The sequence below is a fragment of the Microcaecilia unicolor genome, chromosome 1, assembly GCF_901765095.1.
Source record: "Microcaecilia unicolor chromosome 1, aMicUni1.1, whole genome shotgun sequence".
Taxonomy (NCBI): Eukaryota; Metazoa; Chordata; class Amphibia; order Gymnophiona; family Siphonopidae; genus Microcaecilia; species Microcaecilia unicolor.
In genome coordinates this window covers 316,476,869-316,496,673 of record NC_044031.1, presented here as the reverse complement: position 1 = coordinate 316,496,673, position 19,805 = coordinate 316,476,869, and the positions used below count along the sequence as shown (strand labels likewise).

Here is a 19,805-nt window from a genome sequence, read left to right as displayed (position 1 = left end):
TATAGACCTCTATCACATATCCCCTCAGCTGACATTTCTCCAAGCTGAAGATGCCTAGCTACTTCAGCATTAGTGTGAAAACTGAGGTTGAAAAAAAACAAGTGGGGAAAGCCATGTAAAGCATAGATGTCATGAAATGCCTAGCATCCGTCTGGGGTTGCCCTGCAGCCATCTGAAGGGAATGCCCAGCCTCACCTGCACTTGGGCTTGTGTGTTGGAAGGGTGGTGGTGGTCGTGTCACTATCCTGTTTTACCGCTGTTTTGGCAAAAGGTTTTTGTTATGTTCTCTCATGTTCCAGAGGGACCTTGCAGCCTGATTTGGAGATTGCTTTGCTGAACAGATTACTCCCTCACTTAGACATGGGGGAAGACTTTCTATTCTGCTGGGGTATGACAGCAGCTCGAGTAGTAATGCTACTGCCTGGAATCAACCTCAGACACCTGACCTTGATTTGGTTGTGCAAAAAGTGGACCAGTGGTATGATATATATCACTTCATAGCCCTCTGTTGTTTCGGAGTAGTTTTGAGTGATGCTGGTGGGCCTTTTAGTACTGGAATGTGACCGGCTGCTCCCCAGGAGCTGGATCTTCTGCGAGTTAATCTTCTTTGTTTCTGTGACCAGTTGATTTCTGAGGGGTTGGGTGGGTGGGGGGAGGGGGTTTTGCTTTTAGTATCTGGCTGTTGTATTAGTTGGGGGGGGGGGGGTACACTGCAGAAACCACTGTGTATCCACCATGTTCTTCTGTTGATCTTTGCTGTTGTGTTTGCTATGTTGAGAAATAAAAAAAAATGGCATTTTCTTCCATGGCACTTTAGTCCGAGATTTCAGTGTGTGGGGGATATGCGGTGCAGACTCTGCTACTCTAGGTGCAGTAATTACTGGTGTCTCCAGAGGCAGCCCATATAGAGTTTTGTGTGACCTTTTTGGTGGATGTCATATATGATTTAGACTGATTATAGTATTGATCAGTGGTGTCCGTGGTGTCAAGGCTTGCCTGAGCAGACTCCCTTTCTGAGGGTTGGTTATTACTCTTTGACCAGGATTTGGAGTAGATCGTGAAGAATCTGGGAGTAGATCATTAGGATCTGGGAGAGCTGAGGCATAAGTGGCTCCAAGTGCACCACTCTTGCAGGCGGCCTTGGAGCACAGGGAAAGGAGGAGAAGGGGGGGGGGGGGGGTCATGCTTTTTCAAGGGATTTGAGATGTTTTGGCTTTGTCAGCACCAGCTTACGAATCCACAAGGTCCTAAGCTCCAGAGAAGGGGGGGGGGGGGGGGAAACTCTCGAATCCACAGGGCCCTAAGTTCCACAGAGGGGGGGGGGGGCTTTTATAGAGCTGGATGGGCAAGGGATACTGGTCCTTCCGCCATCTCCACCTTAACCCAAAAGCTCTCAATGATGCTCAGCTGGGCCCCTTGGCATTTTGGGTGGGCAGCAGGCTTACCTTCTTTTACCGTCATTGGACCCTTATCACCTCAGACCACTGGGTTCTGGAGGTGAATCTCCAAGATTATCCTTGGACCTTCAAAGCCGATGGGTCACCTCAAAAATAGCAGGCTATATGGGACATTTTTTGCAGGCTCCTTAACCTGGGGGCAGTATAATTGGTCCCATGGCAGGAACAAGGCCGAGGACCCCCCCCCCAGAAGAAAGGGGGGGCTGTTTTGTTTCATCCTAATGTCATCAATACCTCTTTATGGGTACCACGTTTCAGGATGGAAGCATGCTCCTTGATAGCATCGGTGAGACACAGGGAGGTTTTTTTTTTCTTCTCTGGATCTCATGGAGGCTTATTTTCACATTGCCATCAGAACCTCATGCAGGCAGTTTTTGCACTTCTGCATCTTGTGGGAGAAAGTTTGCCTCACAGTGGCATCATAGACCTTCCCCCAAGTTCATGGTGGTGGTGGTCATCTCCTGAAGAAGCAGGGCATTCGAGTGCATCCTTACTTACAGAGAGCAACAGAGCCTGGTGGTCAGTGTATTTCAGTGTCTTGGCTGGGTGATCAACTTTGAAAGAATCACCTGGTGTGGTTTAAGAGCATTGAGTACTTAGGAGTCCTGTTTGATACCAAATGTAGCATGTTGTTCCTGACATAGGGGCAACAGCTCAAACCTTACTAGGCTTGTAACATTCCATTTTGACCAGGTTTAGCTGGTTTTACATGAATGTTATTGTGTGCCTAATGCTCAAAGTGTTTTGGTGCTGCTTTTACTGTTTATGAAAGCAACGGCTGAAAACTAGATGTAAATGTATTAAAATGAGCATTCCGTGCGATGCACAGAAGGGAGTGTCTACCTGTAACATTCAAAATTTTCCAGCAGGTCTGAGATGGTGTTGCATGTGAAAAGGCAGCTTCTTTTGCCATATACAAAATAGAACAATTAAAAAAAAAAAAAAAGTAACTAACTAGAAGAATCATCCATGAATGTACACATATGAGGCTCACCTTTACTGCAGGGTCCAATAAGTAGTTGTTGCCATTTTTCAAGTCAGGTTCTGTTTTTATTTTGTCTTGTCTTGTTTTGTATTTTATTTTATTTCTGCTTTTTTCATGTGTAATGGAGCACACTACTGCACTCAGTTGCCACCCCCCCCCCCCCCCCGACTCCTGTTCTTCTGGCCTGAGCATGTGCAGAACATCAATTCCTACCATGAGACCATTCTGTGCATATTTTGGGCAATTACCTACTGAAGTGTACACAGATTTTCCGCACATCTCATTCGCATGCGATTTCCTTTGAGCATCTATCACTGTTCCTCATTTGGTATGTTCAGCCGCGGCTATAAACACATGCAGTTATTAATGACAACTTTTGAGGATCGGCCCCAGAGAAACAAATGTTACGTACATAAGTATTGCCATACTGGGAAAGACCAAAGGTCTATCGAGCCCAGCATCCTGTTTCCAACAGTGGCCAATCCAGGTCACAAATACCCGGCAAGATTCCAAAAATGTACAAAAACATTTTATACTGCTTATCCCAGAAATAGTGGATTTTCCCCAAGTCCATTTAATAACGGTCTATGGACTTTTCCTTAAGGAAGCCATCCAAACCTTTTTTAAACTCCGCTAAGCTAACCGCCTTTACCACATTCTCTGGCAACAAATTCCAGAGTTCAATTACACGTTGAGTGAAGAAAAATTTTCTCTGATTTGTCCTAGTATTTTTGGAAAGCGTGAACAGACGCTTCACATCTACCCGTTCAACTCCACTCATTATTTTATAGACCTCTGTCATATCTCCCCTCAGCCACCTTTTCTCCAAGCTGAAGAGCCTAGCTGCTTTAGCTTTTCCTCATAGGGAAGTTGTCCCATCCCCTTTATCATTTTCGTCGCCCTTCTCTGCACCTTTTCTAATTCCACTATATCTTTTTTGAGATGCGGCGACCAGAATTGAACACAATATTCGAGGTGCGGTCGCACCATGGAGCGATACAAAGGTATTATAACATCCTCATTTTTGTTTTCCACTCCTTTCCTAATAATACCTAGTGTTCTATTTGCTTTCTTAGCCGCAGCAGCACACTAAGCAGAAGGTTTCAACATATCATCAACGACGACACCTAGATCCCTTTCTTGGTCCGTGACTCCTAACGTGGAACCTTGCATGACATAGTTATAATTCGGGTTCCTCTTTCCCACATGCATCACTTTGCACTTGCTCACATTAAACGTCATCTGCCATTTAGATGCCCAGTCTCCCAGTCTCGTAAGGTCCGCTTGTAATTGTTCACAATCCTCCCGCGATTTAATGACTTTGAATAACTTTGTGTCATCAGCAAATGTAATTACCTCACTAGTAACTCCCATCTCTAGGTCATTTATAAATATGTTAAAAAGCAGCGGTCCCAGCACAGAGCCCTGGGGAACCCCACTAACTACCCTTCTCCATTGAGAATACTGACCATTTATCCCTACTCTCTATTTTCTATCTTTTAACCAGTTTTTAATCTACAATAGAAAACTACCTCCTATCCCATGACTCTCCAATTTCCTCTGGAGTCTTTTTATGAGGTATTTTGTCAAACGCCTTCTGAAAATCCAGATACACAATATCAACCACATGTTTGTTCACCCCTTCAAAGAAATGTAGTTGATTGGTGAGACAAGATTTCCCTTCACTAAATCCATGTTGACTTTGTCTCATTAATCCATGCTTTTGAATATGCTCTGTAATTTTGTTCTTAATAATAGCCTCTACCATTTTGCCCGGCACTGACGTCAGACTCACCGGTCTATAATTTCCCGGATCTCCTCTGGAACCTTTTTTAAAATCGGCGTTACATTGGCCACTCTCCAATCTTCCGGTACCACGTTCAATTTTAAGGATAAATTACATATTTCTAACAATAGCTCTGCAAGCTCATTTTTCAGTTCTATCGGTACTGTGGGATGAATACCATCCGGTCCAGGAGATTTGCTACTCTTCAATTTGTAGAACTGCCCCATTACATCCTCCACGTTTGCAGAGAATTAATTAAGTTTCTCCGACTCGTCAGCTTCAAATACCATTTCCAGCACTGGTATCCCACCCATATCTTCCTTGGTGAAGACCGTAGCAAAGAATTCATTTAATCTCTCCGCTACGGCTTTGTCTTTCCTGATCGCCCCTTTTACTCCTCGGTCATTTAGTGGTCCAACTGATTCTTTTGCTGGCTTCCTGCTTTTAATATACCTAAAAAAAATTTTACTATGTGTTTTTGCCTCCAACGCAATCTTTTTTTTTTTTTTCGAAGTCCCTCTTAGCTTTCCTTATCAGTGCTTTGCATTTGACTTGACATTCCTTATGCCGTTTCTTATTATTTTCAGTCGGTTCCTTCTTCCATTTTCTGAAGGATTTTCTTTTAGCTGTAATAGCTTCCTTCACCTCACTATTTAACCACGCCGGCTGTCTTTTGATCTTCCGTCCTCCTTTTTTTAATACACAGAATATATTTGGCCTGGGCTTCCAGGATGGTGTTTTTGAACAGCATCCACACCTGATGTGAATTTTTGACCCTTTAACATTTCTGCCTTGGTTCATTCCTGGCCCTGGCAAAGAGCCTTTCAGTTTCCTCCCTGGCTTCTCATAAACAGGGTTCTTCACAAGATGTCCAGTCATCTGTTCCTCCTGATCATGATAGCTCTGGACTGACCCTGTTACCCTTGGTATATGGATCTTCTTTGTCTTTTGGTTGGGCCTTCACGGTACCTTCCAAGGGTTAAGGGAATCTTGGTTCAGAATCCAGTCATGGTGGACATAATTCCTTTTAGATTACAGCCTGGCCCTTGAGAGGTAGCGTTTGAGTCAGAAGGGTTACGCAGAGACTATCATTATGACCCTGTTTGAAGCTTGCAGGTGTTCCACTTCTTAGCATATGTTCGGGTTTGGAGGACATTCAAAATGTAAGTGTGAGGAGCAGCAATTGATGGACAGCATAGCTCAGTTGGTAGTGATTTTAGCTTGTTTGCAAAGTGGAGTGGAGTAAAGTCTTGTGCTGAATTCTACTACTACTACTACTACTACTTAACATTTCTAGAGCGCTACTAGGGTTACGCAGCGCTGTACAATTTAACAAAGAGAGACAGTCCCTGCTCAAAGAGCTTACAATCTAATAGACAAGTGAACGGTCGGTCCGATAGGGGCAGTCAAATTGGGGCAGTCTGGATTCACTGAACGGTAAGGGTTAGGTGCCGAACGCAGCATTGAAGAGGTGGGCTTTAAGCAAAAACTTGAAGACGGGCAGGGAGGGGGCTTGGCGTAAGGGTTCAGGAAGGTTGTTCCAAGCATAGGGTGAGGTGAGGCAGAATGAGCGGAGCCTGGAGTTGGCGGTGGTGGAGAAGGGTACTGAGAGGAGGGATTTATCCTGTGAATGGAGGTTACGGGCGGGAACGTAAGGGGAGATGAGGGTAGAGAGGTAGTGAGGGGCAGCAGACTGAGTGCATTTGTAGGTAAGAAGGAGAAGCTTGAATTGAATGCGGTATCTGATCGGAAGCCAGTGAAGTGACCTGAGGAGAGGGGTGATATGAGTATATCGGTTCTGGCGGAATATGAGACGTGCAGCAGAGTTCTGAACAGACTGAAGGGGGGATAGATGGCTAAGTGGGAGGCCGGTGAGGAGTAAGTTGCAGTAGTCCAGGCGAGAGGTAATGAGAGCGTGGATGAGAGTTCGGGTGGTGTGTTCAGAGAGGAAAGGGCGAATTTTGCTGATGTTAAAGAGGAAGAAGCGACAGGTCTTGGCTATCTGCTGGATATGCGCAGAGAAGGAGAGAGAGGAGTCAAAGATGACTCCGAGGTTGCGGGCAGATGAGACGGGGAGGATGAGGGTGTTATCAACTGAGATAGAAAGTGGAGGAAGAGGAGAAGTGGGTTTTGGTGGAAAGACGATAAGCTCGGTCTTGGACATGTTCAGTTTCAGGTGGCGGTTGGACATCCAGGCAGCAATGTCGGATAAGCAGGCCGATACCTTTGCCTGGGTCTCTGCGGTGATGTCTGGTGTGGAGAGATACAGTTGGGTGTCATCAGCATAGAGATGATACTGGAAACCATGAGATGAGATCAGGGAGCCCAGGGAAGAGGTGTAGATTGAGAAGAGAAGGGGTCCAAGGACCGATCCCTGGGGAACACCAACAGATAAGGGGATGGGGGTGGAGGAAGATCCATGAGAGTGAACTTTGAAGGTGCGGTGGGAGAGATAGGAGGAGAACCAGGAGAGGACAGAGCCCTGGAACCCAAATGAGGACAGTGTGGCAAGAAGTAAGTCATGATTGACAGTGTCAAAAGCGGCGGATAGATCCAGGAGGATGAGGATGGAGTAGTGGCCTCTGGATTTGGCAAGGAACAGGTCATTACAGACTTTAGAAAGTGCTGTTTCTGTCGAGTGAAGAGGGCGAAAACCGGATTGAAGCGGATCAAGGATGGCATGAGAGGAGAGAAAATCAAGGCAGCGGCTGTGGACTGCGCGCTCAAGTGTCTTGGAGAGGAAGGGTAGGAGGGAGATGGGGCGGTAGTTGGAGGGACAGGTAGGGTCTAGTGATGGTTTTTTGAGGAGTGGCGTGACTACAGCATGCTTGAAGGTGTCGGGGACAGTTGCAGTGGAGAGAGAGAGGTTGAGGATATGACAGATGGAGGGGGTGATAGTAGGAGAGATGGTGTTAAGTAAGTTGGTGGGGATGGGATCAGAGGAACAAGTGGTGCATTTTGAGGAGGAAAGAAGGCGGGCGGTTTCCTCCTCGGAGATATCAGGAAAGGAGGAGAAGGAGGTCTGGGTTGGTTGGTTGAGGGAGAGGGTTGAAGGGTGAAGAGGAGGAGGTGGCTTGGTAGTGAACTCAAGGTTGATCTTTTGCACCTTGTCGCGGAAGTAGTCAGCCAGTGATTGAGGAGAGAGTGACGGGGGGGGTGGGAGCGGAGGGCACTTTGAGGAGGGAGTTAAGGGTGGCGAAGAGACGACGAGGGTTAGAGCTGAGAGAATTAGTCAATTGGGTGTAATAGTCCTGTTTGGCAAGGAATAGTGAGGACTGGAAGGAGGATAGCATGAATTTGTAGTGAAGGAAATCTGAATGGGTGCGAGATTTCCTCCAGAGGCGTTCAGCAGATCGGGCGCAGGAGCGAAGGTAACGGATGCAAGGGGTCAGCCAGGGCTGGGGATTAGTACGCCTTGTGGGACGGGAGGTGGATGGTGCAAGGGTGTCCAGAGCAGAGGAGAGAGTGACATTGTAAGCGGAGACAGCCTCGTCAACAGACTCGGAGGACATGATGGAGGGGAGGAGATTAGAAATACTAGATGATAAGGTGGGAGGGTCAATAGTCTGGAGATTCCTGGAAGTAGTGGTTAATGTTGGGCGGGGCTGAGGGGGAGGGTGAAGAAGTGTGAAGGTGATCAGGTGATGATCAGAGACAGGAAGAGCTGAGGTGTGGAAATTGGAGGGTGAGCCGGAAGAGGAGAGGACGAGGTCAAGGCAATGGCCATCATGGTGAGTAGGGGTGGTGGAACATAGCTGGAGGTTGAAGGAGGATGTTAGAGTGAGGAACTGAGAAGCGTGAGAGTTGGACAGGTCATCAACGTGTATGTTGAAGTCTCTGAGAATGAGGGATGGAGATGAGGGTTCAAGAAAAACAGAAAGCCAGGCATCGAAGTCGGTGAGGAAGGAAGGGAGGGATTTATCAGGGGGGCGGTAAATGACTGCCACTCTGAGTGGCAACGGGTAGAATAGACGGATGGAGTGGACTTCAAAGGATGAGAAGCAGTGAGACTGTGGTAGGAGGAGGGGTTGGAAGCTACAGGAGGGCGAGAGTAGTAACCCGACGCCTCCTCCACGGCCAACTAGGCGGGGAGTATGGGAGAAGAGATAGCCTCCATGGCATAGAGCCGCAACTGAGGCAGAGTCGTCAGGGGAGAGCCAGGTTTCAGTTAGGGCAAGCAGGTGAAGGGAATGAGAGATGAAGAGATCGTGGGTGAAGGGAAGTTTGTTGCAGACCGAGTGGGCATTCCACAGTGCACATGAGAAGGGGAGGGAAGAGGGGGGGAGGAGGGGAATAGATATGAGATTGGAGACATCCCGGAAACGTTTGCATGGATAGGACGAGGACAGGTGTGGGGGACCTGGATTGGGATTGATGTCTCCTGCGGATAGCAGGAGGAGGAGCAAGAGAGTGCGGAGGAGGGTGGGGGAGGTAGGGCGACGAAGGCGACGAAGACGGGATGCACTTAGGAGGAATGGGGATGGGTTAATGGCAGGAAGGAAGTGTTGAAGGTTGAGAGCTAGGAAGGAGGAGGGGGACAGGAGAAATGGTGAGGTAGTGAGGGACGGGGGTGAGTAGGGTATTGCAGTAGTGAGCAAGATGGGAGAGGACATGGGTGGGCAGTGAGTTCCAGTGGTAGACAGCGGTAGGGGGAGGGGAAAAAGATTAGGAAGGGACAGGGCAAGGAAGAGAATGTGTAAAGGGGCCATAAGTAGTAACTGAGGTGTTACGGGTATATATGTAGTGACTGAGGTGTTAAGCGATAGATAGAACGGCAGAGCTGGATTAGAGGCTTAAAACTGGAATGGTAGGCAGCAGGCAGGTAGGCACTCTCATGGTACAGGTGGTAGGCCTGTCCTGCTTTTGGGTGTGGTGAGGTTTTTGTGTGGAGTCGAACACGTTCATCTTCTGTTCAGACCAGTGGTTCCCCAGTGGGATCACAACTTGGTTCTCAGTTCTTTGGGAGGGCCATAGTTTGAACCCTTGAGGAGGGTGTCCTTTAAGGACCTCATCCTTATGACAATATTCTTGATCACCATTTGCTTAGCAAGACGAATCTTCGAGCTTCAGACCTTATCCTTTAGGGACCAGTACTTTTCTGTTAAAAATGATGCGGTAGCCCTCTTCATTTCTCCCTAGGATAGTTTTGCCATTTCACCTTAATTACTTCTTCAGCATTCTCTGAGGAGCAGGTGGCTTCTTCTGCCTGGAGAGTTCACAAATGGAATGACTACAGGGTTTTCATGCGGTATCTAAAGGTCACCCATCCGTTTTGGAAGTTGACTGACTTTTTGTGCTCTTCCACAATCTGTGTAAGGAGCAGGCTGCTTTTAAATCATCCATCACATGCTGGATAAATTCAGTGATTGAACTGGCTTAAAGCAGTGCTGAGCAGGCTTCAAGCTCACTTCACCGGGGCCAAGGCTATGTCATGGGCAGAGGTGCAAGTGCTTGTGCCAGAGGATATCTGCAGGGATGGTGACATACCCTGTTTCCCCGAAAGTAAGACCTAGTCGAGGTTTTCCTGAATTGGTAGATATAAGGCCTCCCCCGAAAGTAAGACCTAGCAAATTTTTGTTTGAAAGCAGGGCCGCCAAGAGCCGGACAAGGCCGGGCCCCCCTCCACCCACCCTCTGTCGCTCCCGGAACTAACCTTAAACACCTCCTTTCACCTTCGCAGCAAGCAGCAACAGGGCAGACCTCTCCTTCCTTCCATGCCCCGCCCTCGCGGACGTTACGTCAGGCGAGGGCGGGACACGGAAGGAAGGAGTGGCCTGCCCTGCTGCTGCTTGCTGCGAAGGTGAAAGGAGACGTTTAAGGTTAGTTCCGGGAGCGACGGAGGGCGGGCCAACCCCGATCCAACCCCAACGTTTCCCTGAAAAATAAGACAGCCCCTGAAAATAAGACCTAGCGCATTTTGGGGGGCAAAAATTAATATAAGACAGTGTCTTATTTTCGGGGAAACACGGTAGTCATTGTTGTATTCCTTTTTTTAAATGCTGTAAGATTTATGTTTTAGCCAGGGGAGATGCATATTTTGGCAGGGTGGTACTACTGGGAACCTCGTCTTCCCCCATCTGTTAGGGTACAGCACTTGCACATCCCACTTGTCTGGACTGGTGTGGCAAGTTGATGAGGAAGCTGAAATTCATAACTTTTTAATTTCCTATCCTTGAATCCTGCCACACCAGTCCAGTGTTCACCATGGAAAACTGAGACTTGTGGGATTTTGATTTTTTTTTTTGTCTGTTTTATCAATTCCAGAGGTTTTACAGATTATATATATATATATATATATATATATATATTTTTTTTTTTTAATTTGCTTCTGAGCTTCTCAGTGGTTTCCCTTGAGTGTCCAATCTCCTTTGTTAGTTACATACTGAGGTTTTCAAGCCAGCATCAACCCTTACAATGGTGATAACACTAGCTGAAATCAGTTTATGTACCTCAGTCTGCTGGTTGGGAAAGGTCACAACCCACTTGTCTGGACAGGTCTGGCAGGATTTAAGGAAAGGAAATGATCAAGTCTGAATAAATTTCACCACCTTTGGGACTCATTTTCAAAGCACTTAGCCTTCCAAAGTTCCATAGGTTTCTATGGAACTTTGGAAGGCTAAGTGCTTTGAAAATATGCCTCTCTGTGTTTTAAGTATTCAGAAAACTGAACCAGAAGCTAACATAAATGAGAATATGATAATCATAAATTTACAATATTCCCTGTTTTTGAAAATAGCTGGTAATTCTAGTCATTATATTTCTGCATCTTCTAACACTGTATCCTTCCATGACCTATTGTTTATTGCAGATAAAGAATGGAGCAAAGTCTACAAACATCTGGGCACCCATGACATCAACTTAAAATGGCGTCCCTGCAGCCAGTGTGGCCAGAAATTCTTCAGAATGTAGGTAACTCTTACAGTGTATGTGTCATAATCTCTATATCTCTGAACTGATGCTCAGTTGTTATACTTTGTAAAGGAATGACTAATGTAAAAAAAAAATTTTTTTTTTTTGTGGGGGGGGGGGGGGGGTTATATGCTAAGGCATGATACATTTACTGAAATGAAACATCTTATTGTATTAAATTAATGCTTGTAAATTAGTGATGATTTTGATCTATATACATTTAAACAATGTATTTGTCAGGCTAAATTGCCCATTGAAATCAGAGGAAACAAATGGGTGGTTCTGTGGCAGTTTTATTTGATATTTTCATGTCAGTAAATTCTGTAGTCAGCATGATTTTTAAAAGTTGGCTGTGGCATTTAAATCTATTCCATATGTTCGTTGCCACTGTCTAGGTAGCAAAGGGCATGGAATATACCTGGAAAGTGGTGACTGTCACTGGCTGAATAGATAAGACCAATATTCAGCTGTGTATCACCACCGTAGAAAGCAGACTGTGGAGTACCTCAAGGATCACCACTATCACCTATACTCTTCAACATAATGATGACCCCATTGGCCAAGGCCTTATCCAATCAAGACCTCAACCTGTTCATCTATGCAGATGATGTCACAATTTACATCCCCTTCAGACACGACCTGTCAGAAATCGCCAATGAAATCAAGCTCGGCTTGCACACCATGAACTCATGGGCAAACTCATTTCAACTGAAACTGAATACCGAAAAAACACACTGCCTCATCCTCTCATCTCAGCACAATAAGTACAAACCCACAACCATAAACATCCCACACCCACCCTATTCAGACAGCCTAAAAATACTCGGCGTCACAATTGACCGTAACCTTACTCTTGAGAGCCAAGTATACTCCACTACAAAGAAAATGTTCCACTCAATGTGGAAACTTAAACGTGTAAAACCTTTCTTCCCGAGAGAAATAGTTCGTAATCTAATACAATCAATGGTACTAAGCAGACTACTGCAACAGAATCTATGCGGGATGTAAAGAACAACTCATAAAGAATCTCCAAACCGCCCAAAACACAGCAGCCAGACTGATATTCAGCAAAACACGATTCGAAAGTGCCAACCCCCCCCCCCCCCCCCCCCCCCCGAGAAAAACTACATTGGCTCCCAATTAAAGAACATATTACCTTCAAAATCTGCACCCTGGTCCACAAAATTATCTACGACAGTGTCCCAGGATATATGACAGACCTCATAGCGAGTGAAATCCTATCTTCCATTGAACACTTTCCGGAACCTGGTTCAATCCACAGTCATCACTCAGGTTGATTATTGCAACAGTGTTTTCCTTGGATGTAAATCCCAAGTCCTGAAAAGTCTCCAGACTGCCCAGAGCACGGCAGCCAGACTTATATTTGGAAAGTCAAGATTTGAAAGTGCCTCACCCCTTCAAAAAAGGCTTCACTGGCTCCCCATCAAAGAGAAAATATATTTCAAGGTCCATACAGTGATCCATAAGATCATATCAGGAGAAATCCCCCAGTTATATGAACAACCTGATTGACCTCCCAATTAGAAATAGAACAATGTCATCGCGAACATACCTCAATCTACACCTCCCAAACTGCAAAGGTGTCAAGTACAAAACATACTATGCTTCCAGTTTCTCCTTTCTTTAGTCAACTTTGGAATGCTCTCCCAAGACCCATCCAAGCTATTAATAACTATTTACCTTTCAGGAAAATGTTAAAGTCCCATTTTTTCAAGCAGGTTTACCCTAATGGACCAGCTTAATTCCACCAGATCACCTACGACACTCCTGCTAAGACGTCGATGCTTACTCTGACCCCAGGGTTATACTCAATCCCTCATCTTCTTCCCTCCATCCTTTACCATTTCCCTCCCATTCTCCTTCCCTTTCACCTATCATATCCTTGTCTACCTTCCCTATTCTAGTTCATTACGTTCTTTTCACATGTCCTTTGTAATGCCTTTCATAATGTAAGTAGTTATGATCATCACAATTTATAATACTGTTCCTACATTTCCTTGTTTTTACTGTATTCTTTACCATGTAAGATGCTTTCTTTTACTATGTAAGCCGTACTGGACCTGCTGTATGTGGGAAAGAGCGGGGTACAAATGTAATAAGTAAAAATAGATCTACCAACCAGAAACAGAACCGGGTCATCACGAACATACCTAAACCTCCACTACCCAAACTGCAAAGGACTCAAATACAAAACAACCTATGCATCCATCTTCTCCTATATAAGCACACAACTCAGTGGAGTGGAGGAGTGGCCTAGTGGTTAGGGTGGTGGACTTTGGTCCTGAGGAACTGAGTTCGATTCCTACTTCAGGCACAGGCAGCTCCTTGTGACTCTGGGCAAGTCACTTAACCCTCCATTGCCCCAGGTACAAATAAGTACCTGTATACAATATGTAAGCCGCATTGAGCCTGCCATGAGTGAGAAAGCACAGGGTACAAATGTAATAAAAAAAAAAAAAAAAGAAATAAAACTATGGAACGCACTACCGAAAGCTATCAAAACAATCTATGACCATTAAACTTCAGGAAATCACTAAAAACCAACCTGTTCAAAAAGGCATACCTTACTGACCCAACATAAATGTCTACATTCTGCAACACAGCATAACCAACGATATAATCTTCCCTCTCTTCAAACCCCTTTGTGCCTGACTCTAATGTACCATATTCGACCACAACATCACCTGTATTCGTTTCTCTGCCGGACTTGGCTAACGCCTTGCGGCACTATGTAAGCCACATTCAGCCTGCGAATGGGTGGTAAAATGTGGGATACAAATGTAATAAATAAATAAAAATAGTTTTGTGGTTTTGTTAGGACAGCCTTTTTACTGACCTAATTTTATCCACCTATCTATTTGTATAGTGTCTGAATATTGGCAACTGTCCATAGAGTTAGCACTGGGCAGAGCATGGGCATTCCACCTATCTGGATCATACCAAGGCAATCTATAAGAATATTCAGTGACACTATCCATATAGTTCCACCTTCCTGCCTGACTATTTGGATACAGCTAGCACACTGCCTGAGCCATCTTACTGGCGGTATTCAAAAACATCTTACAATGCCTCCATCACTGAACCTACCTTACTGTAGTACAGTACTTTATTGTTACCTCTAACAAAAGGCTCAGGTTAATGTACAACATCTAAAAGTACAAAATAAACCCAAGAGTACATGTCATACCCTTTATTAAAAATTCTAAAAATCCCCTGCCCCCACCTCATCACAGTGAAAGTATATAAAACTTCGTATCCAACAATATAATCATAGCTCAGTATACCAATACTTTTCTGAGGTGCTTTTCCATTTTTCAAAAATAAGATATTGGAAACTTTCTCCAAAGCCCCATTATCCAAAGTAGGTTTTTTCAAGACAGGCTTGCTTAACCAATGCTGCTTTCAACATATTGAACCACATGAGAAAGAGAAGTTGACAATATCCAATAATTTTCAAATCAAGTCAGATGATAGATCCCACAGCTAGACCTATTCAAGGATCTAAACACAAGTAATCTCTCTGTAACCAGTTCAACAGTGATCCAGACCAGAGACCAGTCCCTTCTTCCAAGCTGAATTTTCCTGGAGTTTTGGGCCATCCCACAGGTGTACTACATCATGTGTTCATCTCGTTATGAGTTCACAAATCTGCTCTGGGTATGGAACATTATGCAGCCAAATCATCCAAGCAGTCAAACCTTAGAGACCCTATGAATTGTGATTTTCAGATTAGAAGGCACATCATGGTGTTGCATGCTTATTTTTGTGCCAAAAACTGTCCAAATATTGCAACCCAGATATTCAGCTCTAACCACAACCATCTCTCTATATAAAAGGCAACCCCAACGTTCTGAAACCTCCACAGAAGTTGAGGCGCCCGAGATATCCGGTGTGCCCTGGAGTGTCTGCACTGCCCTCGCGTCAAAACGTCATGACGTCGAGGGCGGAGCTATGACACTCGAGGGCCGAAACGGAAACGCCTCAGCAAACAAGGCAAATAGCTCGGAGGGACGGAGGGAGGGGGCCCCTTGCTAGTGCCCATTTCATTCTGCTCTGAAACGGGCATTTTTTCCTAGTTACTAATAAATTCAAAGATTCATATCTTTGATAGCCTGCACTTCCCGAACTGCAAAGGTCTGAAATACAAACTAACACATGCGTCAAACTTCACCTACTTGAGTACAAAGATATGGAACGCATTGCTGTGTAACTTAAAAACGACTTACGAATTAATGAACTTCCGCAAACTACTGAAGACCCATCTCTTCAACAAGGCATACCACAAAGATCTACCAATGTGAAAATACATAACTCCTCCACATATATTCAGAACTATCCCAAAATATCTGCTTGTTCTCTACTATCGTGCTTTATCTTTTTCATGTTCCCAAGATCCTTCTGTAACACTAATTGTATATTTTCTAATATATGTCCACTATTCATGACTATTGTAAGCCACATTGAGCCTGCAAAGAGGTGGGAAAATGGGATACAAATAAAATAAATAAATTAGTGTATTGTACATGTTTTTGTTTGGTTGTAGTATTGCACTGTGGAGTGTGTCTTCCTTTTTTTCTATTGTGATCTTGAGGAACCACTACACTGGATGTTTAGTCCATGGTACAAAAGTCACAAACCTAAACCAGATTTTTCAAACTAAGGAATGCCAACTAACAGCCAATAAAACAGCTGTTAGTTCAGCACACAAAAACCATACAGCCTCAGAGGGGTGTTTTGAGTATACAACAGAAAAGGGACAAAAAAGTGAAGGATCATGGACTTTTTTTTATTTGATATATTACAGTATTATCATGTTTAGCACATTTGTCTGAAGATGACACCTCAAAAACTTCACACAGTAACACATAACACTTGAACACATGACATGCAGAGCTTCAAAGCTAGAACCGCCCTTGAAAAATATATCAAAGGTTTACCAAAGGACTTTTACCTCCTCTCTCACCTCCACAATGATTCAGCACCATCCTTTTGTCTTCTCCCCCCCCCCCTGTGATTCTTAGTGTTTTTTCTGTTCTCACCCCCCCCCCCCCCCCCCCCCCGATGACCGGCACTGTCTTCCCTTCCACTCTAATGTTCTCCCTGCGATGATCAGCACTGTCTTATTCTCTTCCCCCCCCACCCCCACACACAATGATCAGCAGCACTGTCTTTCTCTTCTCCCCCTGATGACTGGCACCGCCTTCCTCTCCTCTCCGCCGCCCCCCCCCCCCTGCAATGACCAGCACTGTGACTTTTTCCCCCGCCCCTGCAGTAACCACGATTCTTACTGGTATAGAATGTATAGTATCCCTATTGAGGCCCAGATGCATTAAAGTCGTCGGTAATTCCCGTTCCCTACCGATTCCATAGCGAATCGGTAGGGAACGAGAATTCACTAAGGAAAGGGAATGCAAATGAGCTACTCGTTGTAGCTCTGTTGCATTCACCATTACTTCGGTAGCCAGTCAGAGAATCGGGATGTCCCATTCGGTTATGCTCCTCTTCCAGGTCTCTTCAGCCAATCAAGCGCGTCTAGCTTGCTGGTGTCAGTTAAACGCACTCTGATTGGCTGAAGAGACCTGGAAGAGGAGCATAATGGAAAGGGACGTCCCGAACTCCGGATCGACTTGCACGTCCCCGATTCCCTTCTCGCACAGCTACAGAAGGTGAGCAGCACTGAGGAGACAAAAAAAAAAAACCTGTGAAAAGACAAATAAAAGACGTCCCTCACAAGCGCAGGCAGAGAACAACCATAAAGGACGCCCCTCACGTGCGCTCGCTGCTTTTTTTTTCTTTTTTTACCTTTTTTTGGGGCCCTTTTCCTTTCCGATTCCCTCATAGGAGCCCTAATGAGAGGTGCAGACCTCCCGTTAGGGTTCCCACGGTAAGGGAATTGGAAAAACGGTAGTGCATCTCATTATAATGAGCTGCAACGGTAGTGCAGCTCATTATAATAGCCTTTGGATAATTTGCATTCCGTTTCCGTTGCCAGCTACCATGACAAGGAAAATGCCCTTAGTGCATGCCCCCGGTAAACTACTTGTGTTTTAAACTGGCTGGAACCAGTTTAAAACGCAAGTTGTGGGCTCGTTAGGTTTAGTGCATCTGGCCCTGAGTCTGAATCTACCGCTGACACGGAAGGTAACTGCAAGCTGGACTGGCAGTGAGGAGCCTTGAGCATCTGACCTGGTGTATTTCTGTAGGAGAAGTAGTTCCAGCTTGTGCAGCATAGAACTTAGATACCATGAAACATAGTAACACCACCCCTCCATTACCTTCTATCCCAAACCTATCCCCATCCTGAAACTGTACCTCACAATTAGCTTGTACCTGCACATTTCACAACTACCCCACCCCCATGAACAGAGCTGCCCCCTTTACTCTTCTCTGAGTCAACCACAAAGGCAACATGTACGCACACATGGACTGAAAAGAATTCCATGAGCCATGCTTCCCCACTTTTTATTTTTAAAATTTGTCACAGTTTTGCTAGGGCTGGGAGGATAGAATAATCTCTTGTTATACGGATATAATTCCCTGATCAAAAATGCTTAGTTGATGTACCGTTCGATTCCATTATCTATGTATTTTTGTAGTTGAGGACTAATCATTGTACTTTTTCTGGATATTAACTAAATAAAGAGTGTTTGAATTAAAATTTGCCAAAGAGAAACATTTCTCGTATAAACTTGTACTGTGGCATATGAGTGAGTATTGGACAGAAGCTACCAGATATTTTAAAGCAACACAGTAAGGCCATGTTGTTACATAGGGGATAGTAAAAGCACTCATGTGATCACCATTAGGCAGTCAAATTATAATTCACAGCCTACTGGTTTTACTTTTTTCTATTTTGTTTGTCTTCTGTTTTCTGTTTAACCAGTGCTGACCTGAAAGGTCACATGGCGAAGCACAAAAACACTGTTGCTTGCATTTGCTCGCTCTGTGGCAAGACATTGAAATGCAGGCGTGAGATGAACAAGCATCATAGACTTGTACATTCAAATCAGAAGGCTAGAGAGAGATGGGGAAAGAAGAAAGAAATTAAGCATGGCCATCCAGACATGGAGGAAACAGGCCATAAGCGAAAACATTCTAAAGAGTTTTTCTGCCACGTTTGCCACAGGTATGGATCATGAAAACAATGTAAACCTGTTACTCATATGTATATATGCAGTGCATGCTGTGTTCAACTGACAGTATGCGTACAGTACAACTAAAATCTTGTTCTTTTCTCCAAATCGCCACATATTGTGAGGTCCAATCACTGTCAATCTGCCAGATTCACAAAAAGAGCATAGATTATGATGACAGCAGGCCCAGATTTAGCAGAGGCAACATAGGTAACTGCCTAAGGTGCCAAAATTTGAAGGCACCAAATACATGAGCTAAAGAGGAACCTTTTTGTGTTTGCTTTAGGACCATGCTGTATTATTTCTGAGGTGAGAAATAACCTCACTGCTCTCATGTTGTTTATGGGTGCCAATGTCTTACATTCAGCCCTGGATGGCATATGAGGTTCCTCAGGCCCATTAGTCCTTACCATAGGTTTCACTTTATCTTTTGGCTTTTCTTCAGCTTTTCTTAACAGTTTTCCTTGTAAACAAAGACAAAAGGTCAAGCAATATTTCTATATGACAATGTTAATTTGCTAAAAAACAACTTTGAATTTAATACCATCCACTTTTTGTTTAAGAATTACTTTCTGCACTTGAACACTGAGGAAAAACAATGCACAAAGCCAACCTTTCTGGCACTGCTACATATATATATACTAGTAAAAAAGGCCCGTTTCTGACACAAATGAAACGGGCGCTAGCAAGGTTTTCCTCGGAGTGTGTATGTTTGGGAGAGTGTATGTGAGAGTGACTGTGTGAGAGACAGAGTGAAAGTGTGAGTGTGTGTGTGTGTGTGAGAGAGAGAGTGAGTCTGGGTGTGTGTGTGAGAATGAGAGTGTTTGCAAGTGTGTATGTGAGACACAGTGTGAGACAGAGTGTGTGTGTGTGTGCGAGAGAGAGTGTGTGTGAGACACAGATTCTCTGTGAGAGTGAGTGTATGAGACCAAGCGAGTGTGTGAGTGAGTGTGTGGCACATAGAGAGTGAATGTGATACAGTGTGAGACAGAGTGTGTGAGAGTCAGAAAGACATTGTATATGAGAGAGAGAGTGTGTGTGTGACAGAGATACCTCCCTTCCTGTGTCTCTCTGGTGTCAGGCCCCCTCCCCTCTGTCTGTGGTGTCTGAGATTCCTGCCACTGCACCCAAGCAATTGGTGTGCTGGAGGAGGGCGAGGGGGGATGTGTTGGGGGGGGGGTTCAGGTTGAAAGAAGAGGGGTGCGGGGGGTTCAGGAAGCGCTACCAGATGCGAGTGAAAGAGTGTGTGTGTGTGTGGGGGGGGGGGGGTTCAGGAAGCGATGCCAGATGACTGAGTGTGTGTGTGGGTGGGGGTGGGCAGTGGGTTCAGGAAGCGCTGGCAGATGAGAGAGTGAGTGTGTGTATAGAGTTTCAGGAAGCGCTGCGAGATGAGTGAGAGTGTGTGTGTGTGTGTGGGGGGGGGGGGGTTCAGGAAGCGCTGGCAGATGAGAGAGAGTGAGTGTCTGTGTGTGTGTGTACGGGGTTTCCGGAAGCGCTGGCAGATGAGAGAGAGA

At 45.1% G+C, this 19,805-nt stretch overlaps 1 protein-coding gene across 4 annotated transcripts in view; it reads left to right on the top strand.

The window, feature by feature from the left end:
* LOC115473568 (zinc finger protein 124-like) overlaps positions 1-19,805 on the top strand; it is an 82,552-nt gene that overhangs the window by 9,817 nt on the left and 52,930 nt on the right. For all 4 annotated transcript variants that reach the window (XM_030208646.1, XM_030208636.1, XM_030208654.1 and 1 more), the window contains exons 3-4: positions 11,037-11,133; positions 18,042-18,284. In XM_030208646.1, the coding sequence (XP_030064506.1) occupies positions 11,037-11,133; positions 18,042-18,284 (340 nt within the window). The remainder of the gene's footprint in view (positions 1-11,036; positions 11,134-18,041; positions 18,285-19,805) is intronic.